Raw genomic sequence first — 14,315 nt, 5'->3', positions numbered from 1 at the left:
TATAATAGTACTGTATGTTGTATGTCATCTATATAAATATAACAGTACTGTATGTTGTATGTCATCTATATAAATATAACAGTACTGTATGTTGTATGTTATCTATATAAATATAATAGTACTGTCTGTTGTATGTATTTATATCAATATAATAGTACTGTATGTTGAATGTATATATATAAATATAATAGTACTGTTTGTTGAATGTATAATTAATCATGAATTTACATAACTTCTGTCCAGGGGATGGGTGCTCCAGCTAGTTTTATAATATAGTTCTTACCTTTTTCCATTTTAACCTAATATTTAGTTGACGGGTACTCCAGCTAGTTTTATAATATAGTTGTTACTTTTTTCCACTTTAACTTAATATTTAATTTAGTTTCACTAACTCTTACAGTGTTTTCCATTTTAATCTAATATTTAGTTTAGTTTCACTAACTCTTAGTGTTTTCTTCAAGTTGAAAAATACAGTATGGGAATTCCTTTGTTTGAAGAGTATGAAGCAGAATATAGCATCTTCTGTATGAAACCTTTGAGTTAATCTGTCACATTCTGTGAATTAACTAGTAATAATGATAAAAATACAGTATGGGAATTCCTTTGTTTGAAGAGTATGAAGCAATGATAATAATAATGATATAAATACAGTAGAATGACTGGAGCATTGTGTAAATTAATGTGTGTGGTGAAGTGATTATTAAAATACAAGATCTACTGTTCACTAATAGTTGCTAAGGGATATATGTACAAAATATCAACAATTATTATAAGAAATTGGCTGCTTCAGTTTGGACAGACATGCCAAATGTTTAAGGCTTACCCTATTTCTTTTTGAAAAACTGACACCATCTGTAAGATTTTTGACATTTTCTTGGTTATATGAAACTGAATATGATGGAGTTATGGCTTACAATTCCAGGCTGTTATATTTTGTTTTTGAAACCTATTTATTCACCTTCTAAAGAAAAGGTCTAGTCTATAAATGAGTATCATATAAGTATGGGGGTGATACGTTACCCCCTGGGTAAACGTGGTGACTTAACATTTTTAAGAAATTATTGAAATTTAATTACCCTTTGGTGTCTTTGAATATATACAAGTAGTATAATAATTTCTCTTTTAACCAGTGTGTCACAATAACATATTTTAGAAAGCTTTCTCACTTTCTTCTGTTATTGCTTTTTCTTGTATCAGATAATAATCCAGAAACCAGCTCTAAATCCTCCCCTATGTTTGCTATGTCTGGAGATGGCAATGATGACATTAAGATTCCTGTGGTGTTTCTCTTCTCCGAAGATGGAGGGATCTTGTTGAATGCAGTTCGAGAACATCCAGGGCTATTAGTTGGGATAGCTGATGCATTATCGTTGAAAGGTGGAGTCATTATCATCAATGTATTAGCTAGCCTATTATAATTAATGTTGAAAAAGTTATTTAATATTTGCTGTCTAGAGCTTGAGAATTAACTCAATTACTTGATTACCTACGAGCATCAGTGTAATGTAAAATAATTGACTGTCATGAAAATAATCAAAATTAGTGTCTCCAATTATTATTTATTATTCCAGCTATCCAAGTCTCTTGTGAGAAAAACTGATTAGCCCGATAACTTTGGACACTATTTTTAAATCTCTTTTTGAATTGGTACTGTGTTACATTCAAAATTTAATTAAACCAATTTACTATCAATGTATTTTATGAAATTATTATTATCAAACATGTTATAATTTAAAGTTTTATTTTATCTAAGTTTTATTCCTTTATTTTAAAAGAAAAAATCTAAAACTGCAGTTTTTGCTGTCATGTCATCCGCTCACAGTTACAATTCTCAACTTTTAAGAGCTCTTGTACAAGCAACTGTGAGTAGCTAACACAAACTGTTATGTTAGATATTCAAAGATCACCATACAGATGTATTTTATTACCATCTGGAAATGTTTCAAGATTATCCACCAACAGAAAATCATTGTAAATTCTATATAAATTTAAGGTCAGCCACACCCACTTGCAAAGTCACAGCTGTGTTGCTGAGTGACAGTTTGAAGTTGAATGGCATACTTATAATCAATAGAAACAGCAGATTTCCTGCTGTTTATCTAACTATGGGAAGATACATTACCAGTGTATGGATTTGAATATATGCAATAGAAATGAAGCTTAGTCCACTGTTGAGAGTGGGGTCCCTAGCTTTTGGCTATACTTTCTCACCTTATACATATTAGATTGATACAGTTAAATTTTATTTAGATTTTATATTTATTTAATTATGTATTATTTGTGTTTTATAAAGGAAAGGTTTAATGATTTTTATAAGTTTAACTTGCCACCTGGATTGTGAAAACTTATAAACACAGCACGTATTTAAGTGCCATCATTTTTTTCAATGAGTCTGTGTGTGGAGTCTGCTGAAATTACTTCATACAGCCCCGCAGGCATCAGTTGACGTATTGTCATAAATAGTAAAAGACAAAGAATTTGAAAAAAAAATTAAAAATAGACTATAAGTGAAATTTATGCATATAAGAAAAATATGACTATTTTAATGGATTTCCACGAAGAGTTGAAAGGTATGTACATATTTCCATTTGTTAATTTTAAAAATTTCATGGCACTGTATGTTGATGATAATAGATAGTTAATGATATAGTTGAGAAAATGGAAAATAGAATATAAATATTTACCTTAAAAAAAACTTTGATATTCATTTATGAGGTTCTAGATATTATACAAATGAAATGTGAAAACTGTAAGATAAAAAATAGTATTTTTATACTTCATAAATTCATTCTCTTTCGAGATGACGAGGAATTTGACTACCTTTTTTTTCCACCTGATTTTGCTGTATTTTCCTAAGTCTCTACTGCGAAATCAGCTAGTCCTAATATGGCTTTTTTGGACATGATTTCAGATGTGTTCTGTTTTATCAATTTTCCTGATTTCTTGTAATCCCCTTCCTTCCTTGTTACATGATACTTCCTCCTCTCATTATTGTATTTCCCCTTTCCCCAGATATTAGGGTTCACGTAGAACATTTTTTATCTCACATGCATGAGGGCACTAGCATGCCTCCCCCTCCACAGGCTTCAGATCAGTTTGTTATAGCCTACCATCAGGTTGAATTTCCATTTCTTGATTCTCAACAGTTGGAATTGCTTTTGCCCATATGGAGGCAAACCTTGGTCATCCTGTTCATTAATGCCACACCCAGTTTTCCCACTTTCATATTTCCATATTGATTCTCCTACGGTACTTGTCCACAGTCCACCTCCTTTCCAAAGCACTCCCCCGAGATCCTGAGGGTTTTTCGAGGGATACCCTCTCCTTGCTTACCTCCACTTTGGCACGTTAGTCTTCTTCAGCCCTTTCGTTAGACACATGTTATTGAGATCTTCTGGGAAGAGACACTGTATTGTCCCAAGTTCGTTTACCACCTACTTATCTTTGGGACTTATGTATGGCCCCTTTTCTCCAACAGTCTGTTTTCAGAGATATACCTGAGACTTTAGAGTCCCGTGTAGAATCTGTGAAACAGCAGTCGACCCTTGCATATTTGGTTGATTGTTTGTCTCATTCTGAGCCTAGACAATCCCCTGTTACTGTTTCATGTCCTGCTCATTCCCAGCATTTACCAGTTCCTACCTCCAGGGGTTCCTCCATATGTTGTATGGAGACCTTACCAACAGTGCTGGTGACAAGCCTGTGGGTTCCATTTCAGTAGGGGCTCACTTGACTAATTTTGCTCCCCTGTGGTGCAATTTTGCCACAGATCTTTGGGTTATTCAAGTATTATATGAGGGACTTGTCATTCACTTCTTTTCCCCTCCTCCATTATCTTGGGTACCCATATCCTTTCAGTTGCCACAAGATCCTACCAACAGTCAGTATCTGTCTGAGGTGGTACAGAATCTTCTCTCCCAGAAAGCCATCAAACCTGTACATTATTATTTTCCAGGTCTTTAGTCCAGAAAACTGTGGTCAATCTGTCCTGCCTCAATCAATTTTTGGTTCTGCCTTATACATTGGAGTCTTTTCTCACCCTCAGGTGGGCTTTTTCTCCAGGTCTATAGATGACCAAGGTAGACAACTATAATGCTTATCTGCATATTCCTGTATCTTGTTGGTTAAGGTGCTAGCTTCAGTTGGTTCATCACAAGGGAGTATATCTATTTTGCGGCCTACCCTTCAAACTTGCTTTGGCCCTGTATGTCTTTTGTCGAGTGGTGGTCAAGGCTTTTACCTGACATAGCATACTCAGGGGTTGTGCTTACACCATTACATGGATGACTGGCTTCTTTTAGCTAATTCCGAATGGGAGTCTGCTGATCACACTCATCTGCTCCTTTACGAGGCAGCTCGTATGGGTTGGTTAATCAAGTTGGAGAAGTCATTCCTTGTAACTACCCAATATCTCATCTACTTGGGTGTCTTTTTCAATACTCATCTCAGTCAAACCCAACCTTCTCCTCTCCGACTGCATTCAATGAAACTTTCAGTTCTCCACACCCTTACTGCTTGTGAGGTCCTATTGCTTTTAGGGATGTGGTCTTCTGTGGAAACCCTTATCCCTTTGAGTCGAGTCCATATGAGGTCTTTTCAGTGGAACCTTGCACAGGATCCCTTGGATACTCCTATTTCTCATCCTCCTTCTCTTGTCGATGATCTGCATTGGTGGTTGGACAAAGCCTACACATTGGTAGTTGTCGCGCTTCCCCCCTCCTCTGGATTTGCATATCTTGACAGATGCTTCCCTCCACAGCTGGAGAACATGGGTCAATAAGCAGGAACCTCAGGTCAGTGGTGTCTGAGTGAGAGGTCTTATCATATCAACATCCTGGAGCTTCTGGCCATACATCATGCTTTGGATCATTTTCTCCATTTTCAAGAATCATCTGGTCATGTTCCATTCCGACAACTCAACGGTGGTAATCAATATCAATCACCAAGGTGGCACCCATTCTCATTCCCTTTGTGGTCAAACCTTTCATCTTTATTTTGACCCACATGCCCGGTATTTGTTTCCATGCATATCATGTTCCAGGTGCATTGTCGCAGATCATCTTTACTGACCTACAAAATTTATCTCACAGAGTTGTCTCTCACCTCACCTAGATGCATTTGCCACATTCCTCAATACCAAGTTGCCCCAGTTTTGGTCTCCAGTTCCACATCCACTTGCACTGGCTGTCAATGCATTAATCCATTATTCGACCAACAAATGTGTATCCTCCCCAGGTGATTTCGATCATCCTCACCACTCAACGTCAAGTCCTTTTGATTGCTCCTTACTGGTTGGCATAACGGTGGTTTCCTCGGCTGATCCAGCTCCAATCTGCCCCACCATTATCTAGCATTTCATCCAGCCCTCTCTACCCTCCATCTTCATGCCTGGTTTCTATCCAGTCCTTGGCGAGGAGATCTGGATTGTCATGGCAAGTTGCTTCATTTTTAGCACATTCCATTTGTCCTTCTTCTATGAATGTTTATCAGCATAAGTGGGACATTTTCTGCCATTGGTCTTTAGTCAGGGGTTTTCACCTGCTCAACCCACTATTCCACTTCTTATGGATTTCCTCTTTTGTCTTTTTGATCAGAGGTCTCTTATCTCCTGAATTGCTGGTTACTGGGCTGCATTATCCCACATTTTTTGTTTTTCCCGGTACCATAAAGTTTTTACCCTTCCTACCTTCTCACTATTGTTGCATTCCTTTCAGATTAGTCAACCTCCTCAACACACGGTCCTTATAGACTGGGATAACAATGTGGTTATTTACTGCCTTACCTTACCTCCACTTAAACCTCTGTCCTCGTATTTGATTTTCACTTATCCCTAATTTCCTTCTCTTCTTGGCCTGTGGGTGTCATCAGTCAGATTTATCTACCATCGACATTTCACGTACCCTGTATCATTCCACATATGTTCTCCTTTATCCAGATCAATCTTTCCTTCCCAAAACTTTGGAAGTTTATGAGAATAATTTCTCCTTCTACCAGTGGTGTTCTGCTGGTGTAGATGACGAGATGTCCTCCAATCTGATACTCCATCTCTGAACGGGTTTATCCAAGGGGATGATGTAGCTTTGGATTGAGTCGTCAAAAACAGTTGCAGTTCACCTCTTCAATTGGGATCCCTCATCCTACCCTCACGTGGATGTTGGTTCCCAGTGGCTGGGTTTTGGATTCAAAGCTGGACCAATCAGCATAAGTCCTCAAACATATACTTCAAATGTCTCTGTTCCCTCACTCAGTTGGACTCATGTTCACTGCTACTGTATTGTGGATCATGGTGGATGAATATGCAGGTTCCTACAGTTCTTCCTCTTGCACTATTTCTCAGAGATTTTCATATACCAAGGATGTTACTGTGCTGGGGATGGTTCCTGTCTGTTTGTTTTTGAGTGAGAAAAATCACAATACAGAGACATCTTTTTTTTATTCCTATTGTTCGGATGTCGGGTTCCCGGAGAGGTAAAATGTTTTATCACGTTGTTATCATGTGCCCTGTTCTCGGAGTGGTGGGTGTGATATCTTCCTCCAATATGCTGAACTTGAGGTGAAAATGGTATGATCCTTTTTCCTACCCCCACCAGTTAGCTGGGTTTTTGATTACAGTTGATTTGCCACAGGTATGATCCTCTTTCCTACCCCTGCATGGATGTCAGTTCCTGGTAACCAGCTTTTGGATTATAGTTGATTTACTGATGATATGATCCTCATCCTACCCCCATATGGGTATTGGAGGCCGGGTTTTAGATGCAGTTGACTTGCCATGTATGGTCCCTCATGCCTTAGCCACAACCTTTTGTGGCACATCCTTTTTACTCTCACCAACATTACTGTCTTCTCAGGGATTGAGCTTCCAATATCAGGAAGTTTGGATCCCTATTCAAACATTGTTCTCTCCCTTTTGGATGTGCTCCTTCACAGTTTCCATCCATGTTTGCAACACCTCTTTTCACACTGAATGTAGAATATACCTAGTACAGAAGTGGTGCGGTCTACCACATAGGATCCTCTACTGCGAGGATCTCTTTTTTTTTTCAATGTTCTTCAGTCACTTGCAAAGGATACTTCTTTTTTTTCCTGCACCTATTCTGTGTGGGATTCTAGATATATCTGTAAACTGAGGTAATGTACCATATCAGAAGTTATCATTTTCCTATACTGAAAATGTATTTCTGATAGATACTTACCTTCTCTCACATTTCCCACCCTTTTTCTCCATGAAAACTGGTGGTTCAATTTTCTGCCTAATGTTGAAGTGATAGTTCATTAGAATCAAATAGAGGGGGTCACATATGTCAGGAGTGATGATTTACATGTGAGATACAGTTGAACTACGTTCATTGTGGGGTATGTGGGAGTTCATGGCTTGTGTCATGCAAAAACATGTTTGCATATAGAGGGCAGCACTGAATGGGAATAGCTCTTTCTGTGAGTAGTGGAGGTAAGCACCTATCAGAAATACATTTTCAGTATAGGAAAATTATGACTTATTTTCTGAAACTACTTACTTTTAGGAACATTTTTTGTCAGATTTCACTCATTTGTTTTATTTTTGGAACAAAATATTCTGATAGTGATATTAGGTCCTTACAATTTGGGAACATCATTATCATAGGGTTAGCTGAATATTGTTGATTAATGGGGCTGACATTTAATCAGTTAATTAATTTCACTAATTGCTCATCTTTATTACTTTCATGATCAGTAAATAGTTACTTATGATATAATGAAACGCATTTAGCAGTATGATCATCAACCTTGTGAAAGATTATTTAATGTACTATCATTATCATTGATCATCAGGGAAACACATCTAGCAGTATGATCATCAGCCTTGTGAAAGGTTATTTAACGTACTGTCATTATCGTTGATCATCAGGGAAACACATCTAGCAGTATGATCATCAGCCTTGTGAAAGGTTATTTAACGTACTGTCATTATCGTTGATCATCAGGGAAACACATCTTGCAGTATGATCATCAGCCTTGTGAAAGAAAAGTTATTTGACATACTGTCATTATCGTTGATCATCAGGTCTAGTGTTGTTATAATTAGTATGTTGAATTTCTTAAAATATTTGTTTAGTGTACTACTATCATTGCTAAAAATATAACCTAGGATGAGTTATAAGTGATAGATATATAAGTATTGTAATTTATTTGATTTTTTACAGAAAATGCTAAATGCACGTAACAAAAGTAAAGGTATTTATTTTTCACACTTACAAACTTTGAAATAAGTTTTGTGTTCAGAACCAAGAGGAACTTTCAGTTATGTAACTTAATACACATTTAATCTTAGATACGAAATTAAGCTGCATTTATCACACGCTAACAGTTTTTATGTAGTGTTATGGGTTTACTAGTGCTTTGTCAGTGCAAAAAAATTTAAATAATTAATTTGTGACTAAGGTACTGGCTTCAATCTCTCAGCATTATGTAGTTGATTTTATGCTACATGTAATTACAAAACATAAAAATACAAGCTGAGGTAACTGTCCTTTGTTTGGATTATGAACTTAAAAAAATGTGGGGGATGGATACTATAATAAATAATACAAATATCATAACTATCACACAATTTATTTACAATGTAACATATTATTACAGTATTCATTATTATCTCACTAAATGTTTTGTATCAGCTTTAAGAACTCGCTATGTATATACTTAAAACATGGTATACACTGTATGATGGTCAGGGTGACTTTGTAGGAAGAGGTAGTGGTGACCCGCTTTTAACACCCAACTCTTAATTGCCTTCCACAGTGTTTCACGTTATTAATTAATTTACAGTCATTGGCCACAGAAGTGTCTTATGGGATGAAATTGTAAGGTCATGGGTCAAAGTAGGAAGTGAGTATAACTCAAAAAATGGCTCTTCATATCAGTGTTATAATGGCTGTATGAACTCCATCTGAGTTTATGTATTATTACAATAGTGGCAGCCATTTTTTCATTGCATTCCTCTATAAAGATTGCTAGAGCACTCTCTGAAATATATAAGATGTTTATGTGCCCTCCCCCACACTGTGTATATATTGTGTTATAGGAAATTTAGTGTGCATGTGTGTTTTCTTATAGCATAGCCACATCAAGCCATCTGATGTATCCATCGAGGGGAATTGAACCCCTGATTTTAATGCTATAAATCCGAAGACTTATCACTGTCCCACTGGGGGATGTAAAATTCCATAAAGTTTTTTGTTTTTAATATAAGGATGTGGCACCATCTTTGAATGTAGTTAAAGTTAAGTGATGTCAAAGATAATAAATACTCAGTAACAGCAATAATGAGGGTAGAGGGGACTGTGAACTCCCAATAAACATGCTCCTTGTTCCAGACTATCATCCAAAAAAGTTTATTTGAGATTGGCTCAATAATTTAGTGGTAGTTAGATAAGGGACAGACAGATAGACACACATATTTTTGTGCTTTATTTATATAGATTCCAATTTAAATAGCAAAGTTGATAAAATACAAAATTCAATGTTTTTTCAGATATTCAAACGTATGTAAAATTTCAATTTGCTTAGGATTTGTATGTAAGCCTTGATATAATATTTATCAAAGTGGTAAGTTTGTTTATCAGGTTAGTGGCTCACATTTAAGCCAATTGTGAACTTTCTTATTATAAAACACTAAGAAAAAATTTCTAAGAAATTATTAAATTGATTAATGATTTGTAACGAGTGATGTAGGAGTGAAAAATGTCTGTAGAGTTTAAATAGGAAAGTAACAGCTTTAAATTATACTTTCTTTATTCCTAACAGCTGAAGAAGTCCACACAGAGCAAGTTCCCAGTTCTCCACAGGGTCTTGGTGATGGAGATGCTCCTTCGGTGATAGGAGTTGGTCAGGTCACTGAGGTCTACGAACCAGACATGTCACAAGATAAAGATACATCTAGTGTCAATAAACGTATGCATGAACTGTTTATGAAGCTCCATAATCTTCAACAGATCAAAGTGGACCTAGATCAGTTGTTAACTCTTGTCAGCAGTGGTCAGTTTTCAAGTTCTGGTAATGACATTCTACAGAAGAGATTTCGGCACTTCTTAAAAACACTGCTTGGTAAAGAAAAGTTATTGTCACTTGATCAAGAACTCCTGAATTTATTAGTCAAACTGTCTAAGACAGTTCAGTTTACAGATTCCCTCCCTTTCCTTCCAAATCTCCAAACACTAAATCCTTTGACCAATCCAATAGCTTTTCAGTACTTTCTACAAAATATCAGAACTCAAAAAGAACCTTTCCTTACCTCAGCATACAAAAGTGGTGCCAGTGGTAAATTGACACAAGGTCAGTCATTTCAGTCTACTCTGGTCAGTCCAGATGATCAGAAAGATGATTTATGACCCTAGTGCAATCCATTTTTGGCTATGTACATTCCATGGTCACGACGAGACTCCAGAACTCCCTCCTTGATGTATAAATCCTGAAATAAATGTTTAGGGGAGGGGACAATGATGCTGTAAATCATTATTTATCTTTGTTGGAAGGTACACTTGGGGACTGGTAAAGCCTGAGCTTTAAGGACAAAGCACTTTCATACTGTTGTTAACCTAATTTAATTATTTAATGCAACTGGTCTAAAGTTTACCATCATGAGTAATATTTAAAACTTTGGTATCCAAGTTATTGATATTCAGATGCTTTATTTCCAGTGGTGTTTTGTGAAAGAACCAAAAGGTGCACCATGAGTTTCAAAGATTGAGAGTGTAGTGTATACATCTAGAAGGCTGTTTCATTATGACTCATTTTTAACTGGTGACCTTCTCTCACCATACTCTATATATGATGGGAAAATTTGGAAGAAATTTCTGCTTTTCTAACTTGTTTTGAATGAACTACCTGTCATAGCAGAAAAGTAAGAAAAATTTTAACTTTCTGAAAGATGCAACAGAAGTGGGTGTGATAAGATTTAATTGTAAAAATTAAGTAATTTGTATCAGATATTTTGTTGAACATTCTCTCTTCTAATTGGAATAATAGCTTTATGTGATGACATGCTTTTTAGGTTTGAAGTATTACATGCTCTGTTCTTTATCATTTAAACATGCCAGTTTCAGGCAGATTAGCCATGTGGTGGATCCATAGATTTGACAATTCAGTGTGTTGATGTGTGCATCAACATGTCAAAGTCAGAAACTTACATGTGGTCGATCCATAGATTTGACAGTTCAATGTGTTGATGTGTGCATCAACATGTCAAAGTCAGAAACCTAGTGACGTTAAAGTTCCAAGTTAGAAGTTTCAGCAAATGTGGTAAAGATCATACTATCCAGAACCAAAGTAATGTATGTGTTAGTTAAAACAGAAAATTGCTAATGTTATGAGACCTTTAGTAAGATAGCAGTTTTTAAACATCAATCAGTTAAAGACATGACTTTATTGTTGTTGTTTTGTTTTTACTAGCCTTTTAAACAATGGAGATAAGTGTTAAATAGAAGGTCAGTTGTAACTTTTCTAGGATTAAACTAGCCATGTCACAAGGGTAAGCAGTTAGTAGACTATTAGACTAGAATCATCATTTGTTTTTTGCTATTATCAGACATTTGTTACGGGTTTATTGTTCAATGTCAGCTTCAACTTCCTAGGAGGGTCAGAGTTGAACCTAGTAGTCCGAACAGATAAAGGAGTGTGGGTTCAAGTGCCCTGTTCTATGACATAAAGATAATATCTAACAGATGATTTCTGCATAAATAAAAAGGCATAGGGTCCATAGAATTTAAAGAAAAGGTCAGTAGCTGGTACATTAGTGTACCATGTCTTTTTGGTATAATCGTTAAGATTTGCTCTAGATACAAACAACTGCTGGAAGCTATTACAAGTAAGATATCATTTTTTGAAGCGTTATATTGTTGTCAAAAACTTTAAACACCTGAAAGAAAAGTTTTGTGTAGGTTCTGTGGTATATTTGAATATATATATATAGTTTTATGTTACAAGTGAAATAACTTATATTTGTCTAATTAACTAAAGTACTAATGACTGACATTATAAAATATTCCTAATAATTTATAACTTTTTTTTTATCTTTTTATTTTTACTGCAAGAAACTTTGAAAGTTTCTTAGTTTAAGTACTTATCAGTGAAGGGTTTCTTTTTGTTACATTTTTGTTTTTGAATTCTTACCAGCCACAGTTAACCCTACTTTCTTCTAGATTTTTTGGGCGAGTCACATAGAAGTAAAATGTTCCTTTAAAAACTTGGCTCTATGAATAATTCATCAGGCTTCAACTAGATAGTCATTTTAAATGTAACATTTTCCTCAAAAATTGTACTTGCAAATCAATTACATTCACCAGAAATTATAAAACTAAACTTAGTTGGTTTTTTAATCATAAAATTGTATTAACATTCGCACAACTTTACTAATGATCATCGAACAAAACTGTATGTGTATGTACATACAAAGAAAAAAAAATAGTAATGATGTTTTATGTATTTTTATCGTAATGCTTGATTTTCACGAATGGTAAGAACCAAAACATCCTCTCTTTTCTTTTCTCCTTCAGGGCACCAACTTATTAAATTTAACATATACATGTTAATAAATAGCTTCAATAAAGCCAGCATGCTTTTTTCTATCACATCTTTCATTAGTAGGGATTTTCAAGTCCATACATTTCATTACAGATTATATGGAGGTTATTAGAGATTTTGTTATGTAAACTTAGCATGCATTCACACCAAACACTTACTTACTCAAGTTCACAGTATTATGATGAAAAGGAAGCTTTCAACAGTATAGATTTTGATATTGAACACTATATAAATTATAATGTATATTTAAGAAACTTCATTTTTGGTAATAAAGCTGGAAGTCTATGTGTTCGAAGCAGAAGTTTCTTGTTGCTTTCACCCAAAAATGTTTGTCTATGGGAAATTTGAGAGTAAAGGGCTAAATTTTGTGATTTTCCAGAGTGTGTTATCTGAATGAAATCTTTATTATGATAACGTGTTATTTCAGTAAAAGTTTGTTTTAGATTATACATCATGTTGTTATATTTGAGTTACTCAATGAAAGTTGTACAGTAGTGATAACTGTGTATTTTCTAGGTAAATCACTTTTAAAGAAACAGGTTTTTTTGTTTGTAACCTATCTATGTATTTAATCCTTGATGTTTTTAAGCATTATCTATGTGTTTTCTTGAGTTTTTTTCTCATTTGGTCATAGAGTGTAGGAAAATATTATTGGTGAAAGTGTCTTTTATATTTTTCTCAAGGAAGAGAGAGAGAGCTAAGACTAATATCAGTAAGAAAATGAAAAAGCAAGAGATGTACTATTTACCATGATGAACTGAAAAAGAACGTGACATCTAACGTAGCTATAAAATTGTTCCTAATCATATATACGTGTGTGTGTGTGTATGTAACAACATGCAGAATTTGGTAAGCATCCAATGAACAGGCACTTTCTTTTTAATAAACTGTGTTATGTGACTAAACTTGTGAAACAATTGTATCCAGTTTGTAATTTTGTTTTATCAAGAAATTACAATATTTAACTGTGAAAGAAATTGCAACTTCAAGTAAGAATTTTTTTGTTGATTTCTGAAATACATAAAATATTTTATAAAACAGTACACCATAATCAGTTACTAGTTGGTACAATTATTTTAAATACCTTAAATTACAGGAAAAGTAAATGTAAATATGATTAGCAGCACCAGCCAAATATATTTATAAAACAACTAGTATAAAAGCCCATCAAAAATGATGGAAAACCATTGTTGAATGATTAACAAAAATTATATAATTTAACTAAAACAAATTTGTCTGTACCTCCAACATACACCTACTCTTCACTCATTTCATCCGTCTCAAAGTAGTTCTTTAATCACCACATTTTTAGTAAAAACTACGCAGAAAAATGAAATGTTATTGTGAACAAAGTATGTGTGCAATCTGAAAAAACTTAAATAGCACTCTTGAGCCTTTTCTAGGTCAGGAAGCAGAAAACGTAGTGGAGACATTCCAACACAAATTTTCAAATCTTTTAACTGTACAAAGGATAAAAGATATTTGGTAGTAATAAACGTTTATTTCACTTTATGTTTTAAGGTCAAGTAGGTAGTATATGAGTGTTAAAATACCAAAAGAGTATTTATTAATTAACGTATATTCACCACTTAACTTTTTAAACACTGACTATAACATTAATAATAGTAGGCCTATTTGTAGTCTAATTTAATTATTAGGCCTAATACATAAGTGTAACATAAGGCTTAGCTGAAACTGACTATAACATTAATAATAGTAGGCCTATTTGTAGTCTAATTTAATTATTAGGCCTAATACAT

General features: G+C 34.7%; 1 protein-coding gene across 2 annotated transcripts in view; it reads left to right on the top strand.

The window, feature by feature from the left end:
- The window catches only part of LOC106469555 (ER degradation-enhancing alpha-mannosidase-like protein 3), a 58,288-nt gene extending 44,828 nt beyond the window's left edge, over positions 1 to 13,460 (top strand). Inside the window, exons 21-23 of one of the 2 annotated variants that reach the window (XM_022398096.1) lie at positions 1,198 to 1,377; positions 9,781 to 10,080; positions 13,239 to 13,460. In XM_022398096.1, the coding sequence (XP_022253804.1) occupies positions 1,198 to 1,377; positions 9,781 to 10,080; positions 13,239 to 13,279 (521 nt within the window). In that variant the 3' untranslated portion in view covers positions 13,280 to 13,460. Of the gene's footprint in view, positions 1 to 1,197; positions 1,378 to 9,780 lie in introns of both variants that reach the window. The other variant, XM_013930051.2, reaches the window with a different exon arrangement.
- The last annotated feature ends 855 nt before the right edge of the window (positions 13,461 to 14,315 follow it).

This window comes from Limulus polyphemus, unplaced genomic scaffold (assembly GCF_000517525.1).
Source record: "Limulus polyphemus unplaced genomic scaffold, Limulus_polyphemus-2.1.2 Scaffold3543, whole genome shotgun sequence".
NCBI lineage: Eukaryota > Metazoa > Arthropoda > Merostomata > Xiphosura > Limulidae > Limulus > Limulus polyphemus.
Note: the sequence above shows the minus strand (reverse complement) of the source record. Positions and strands in the feature narration are given on the sequence as shown.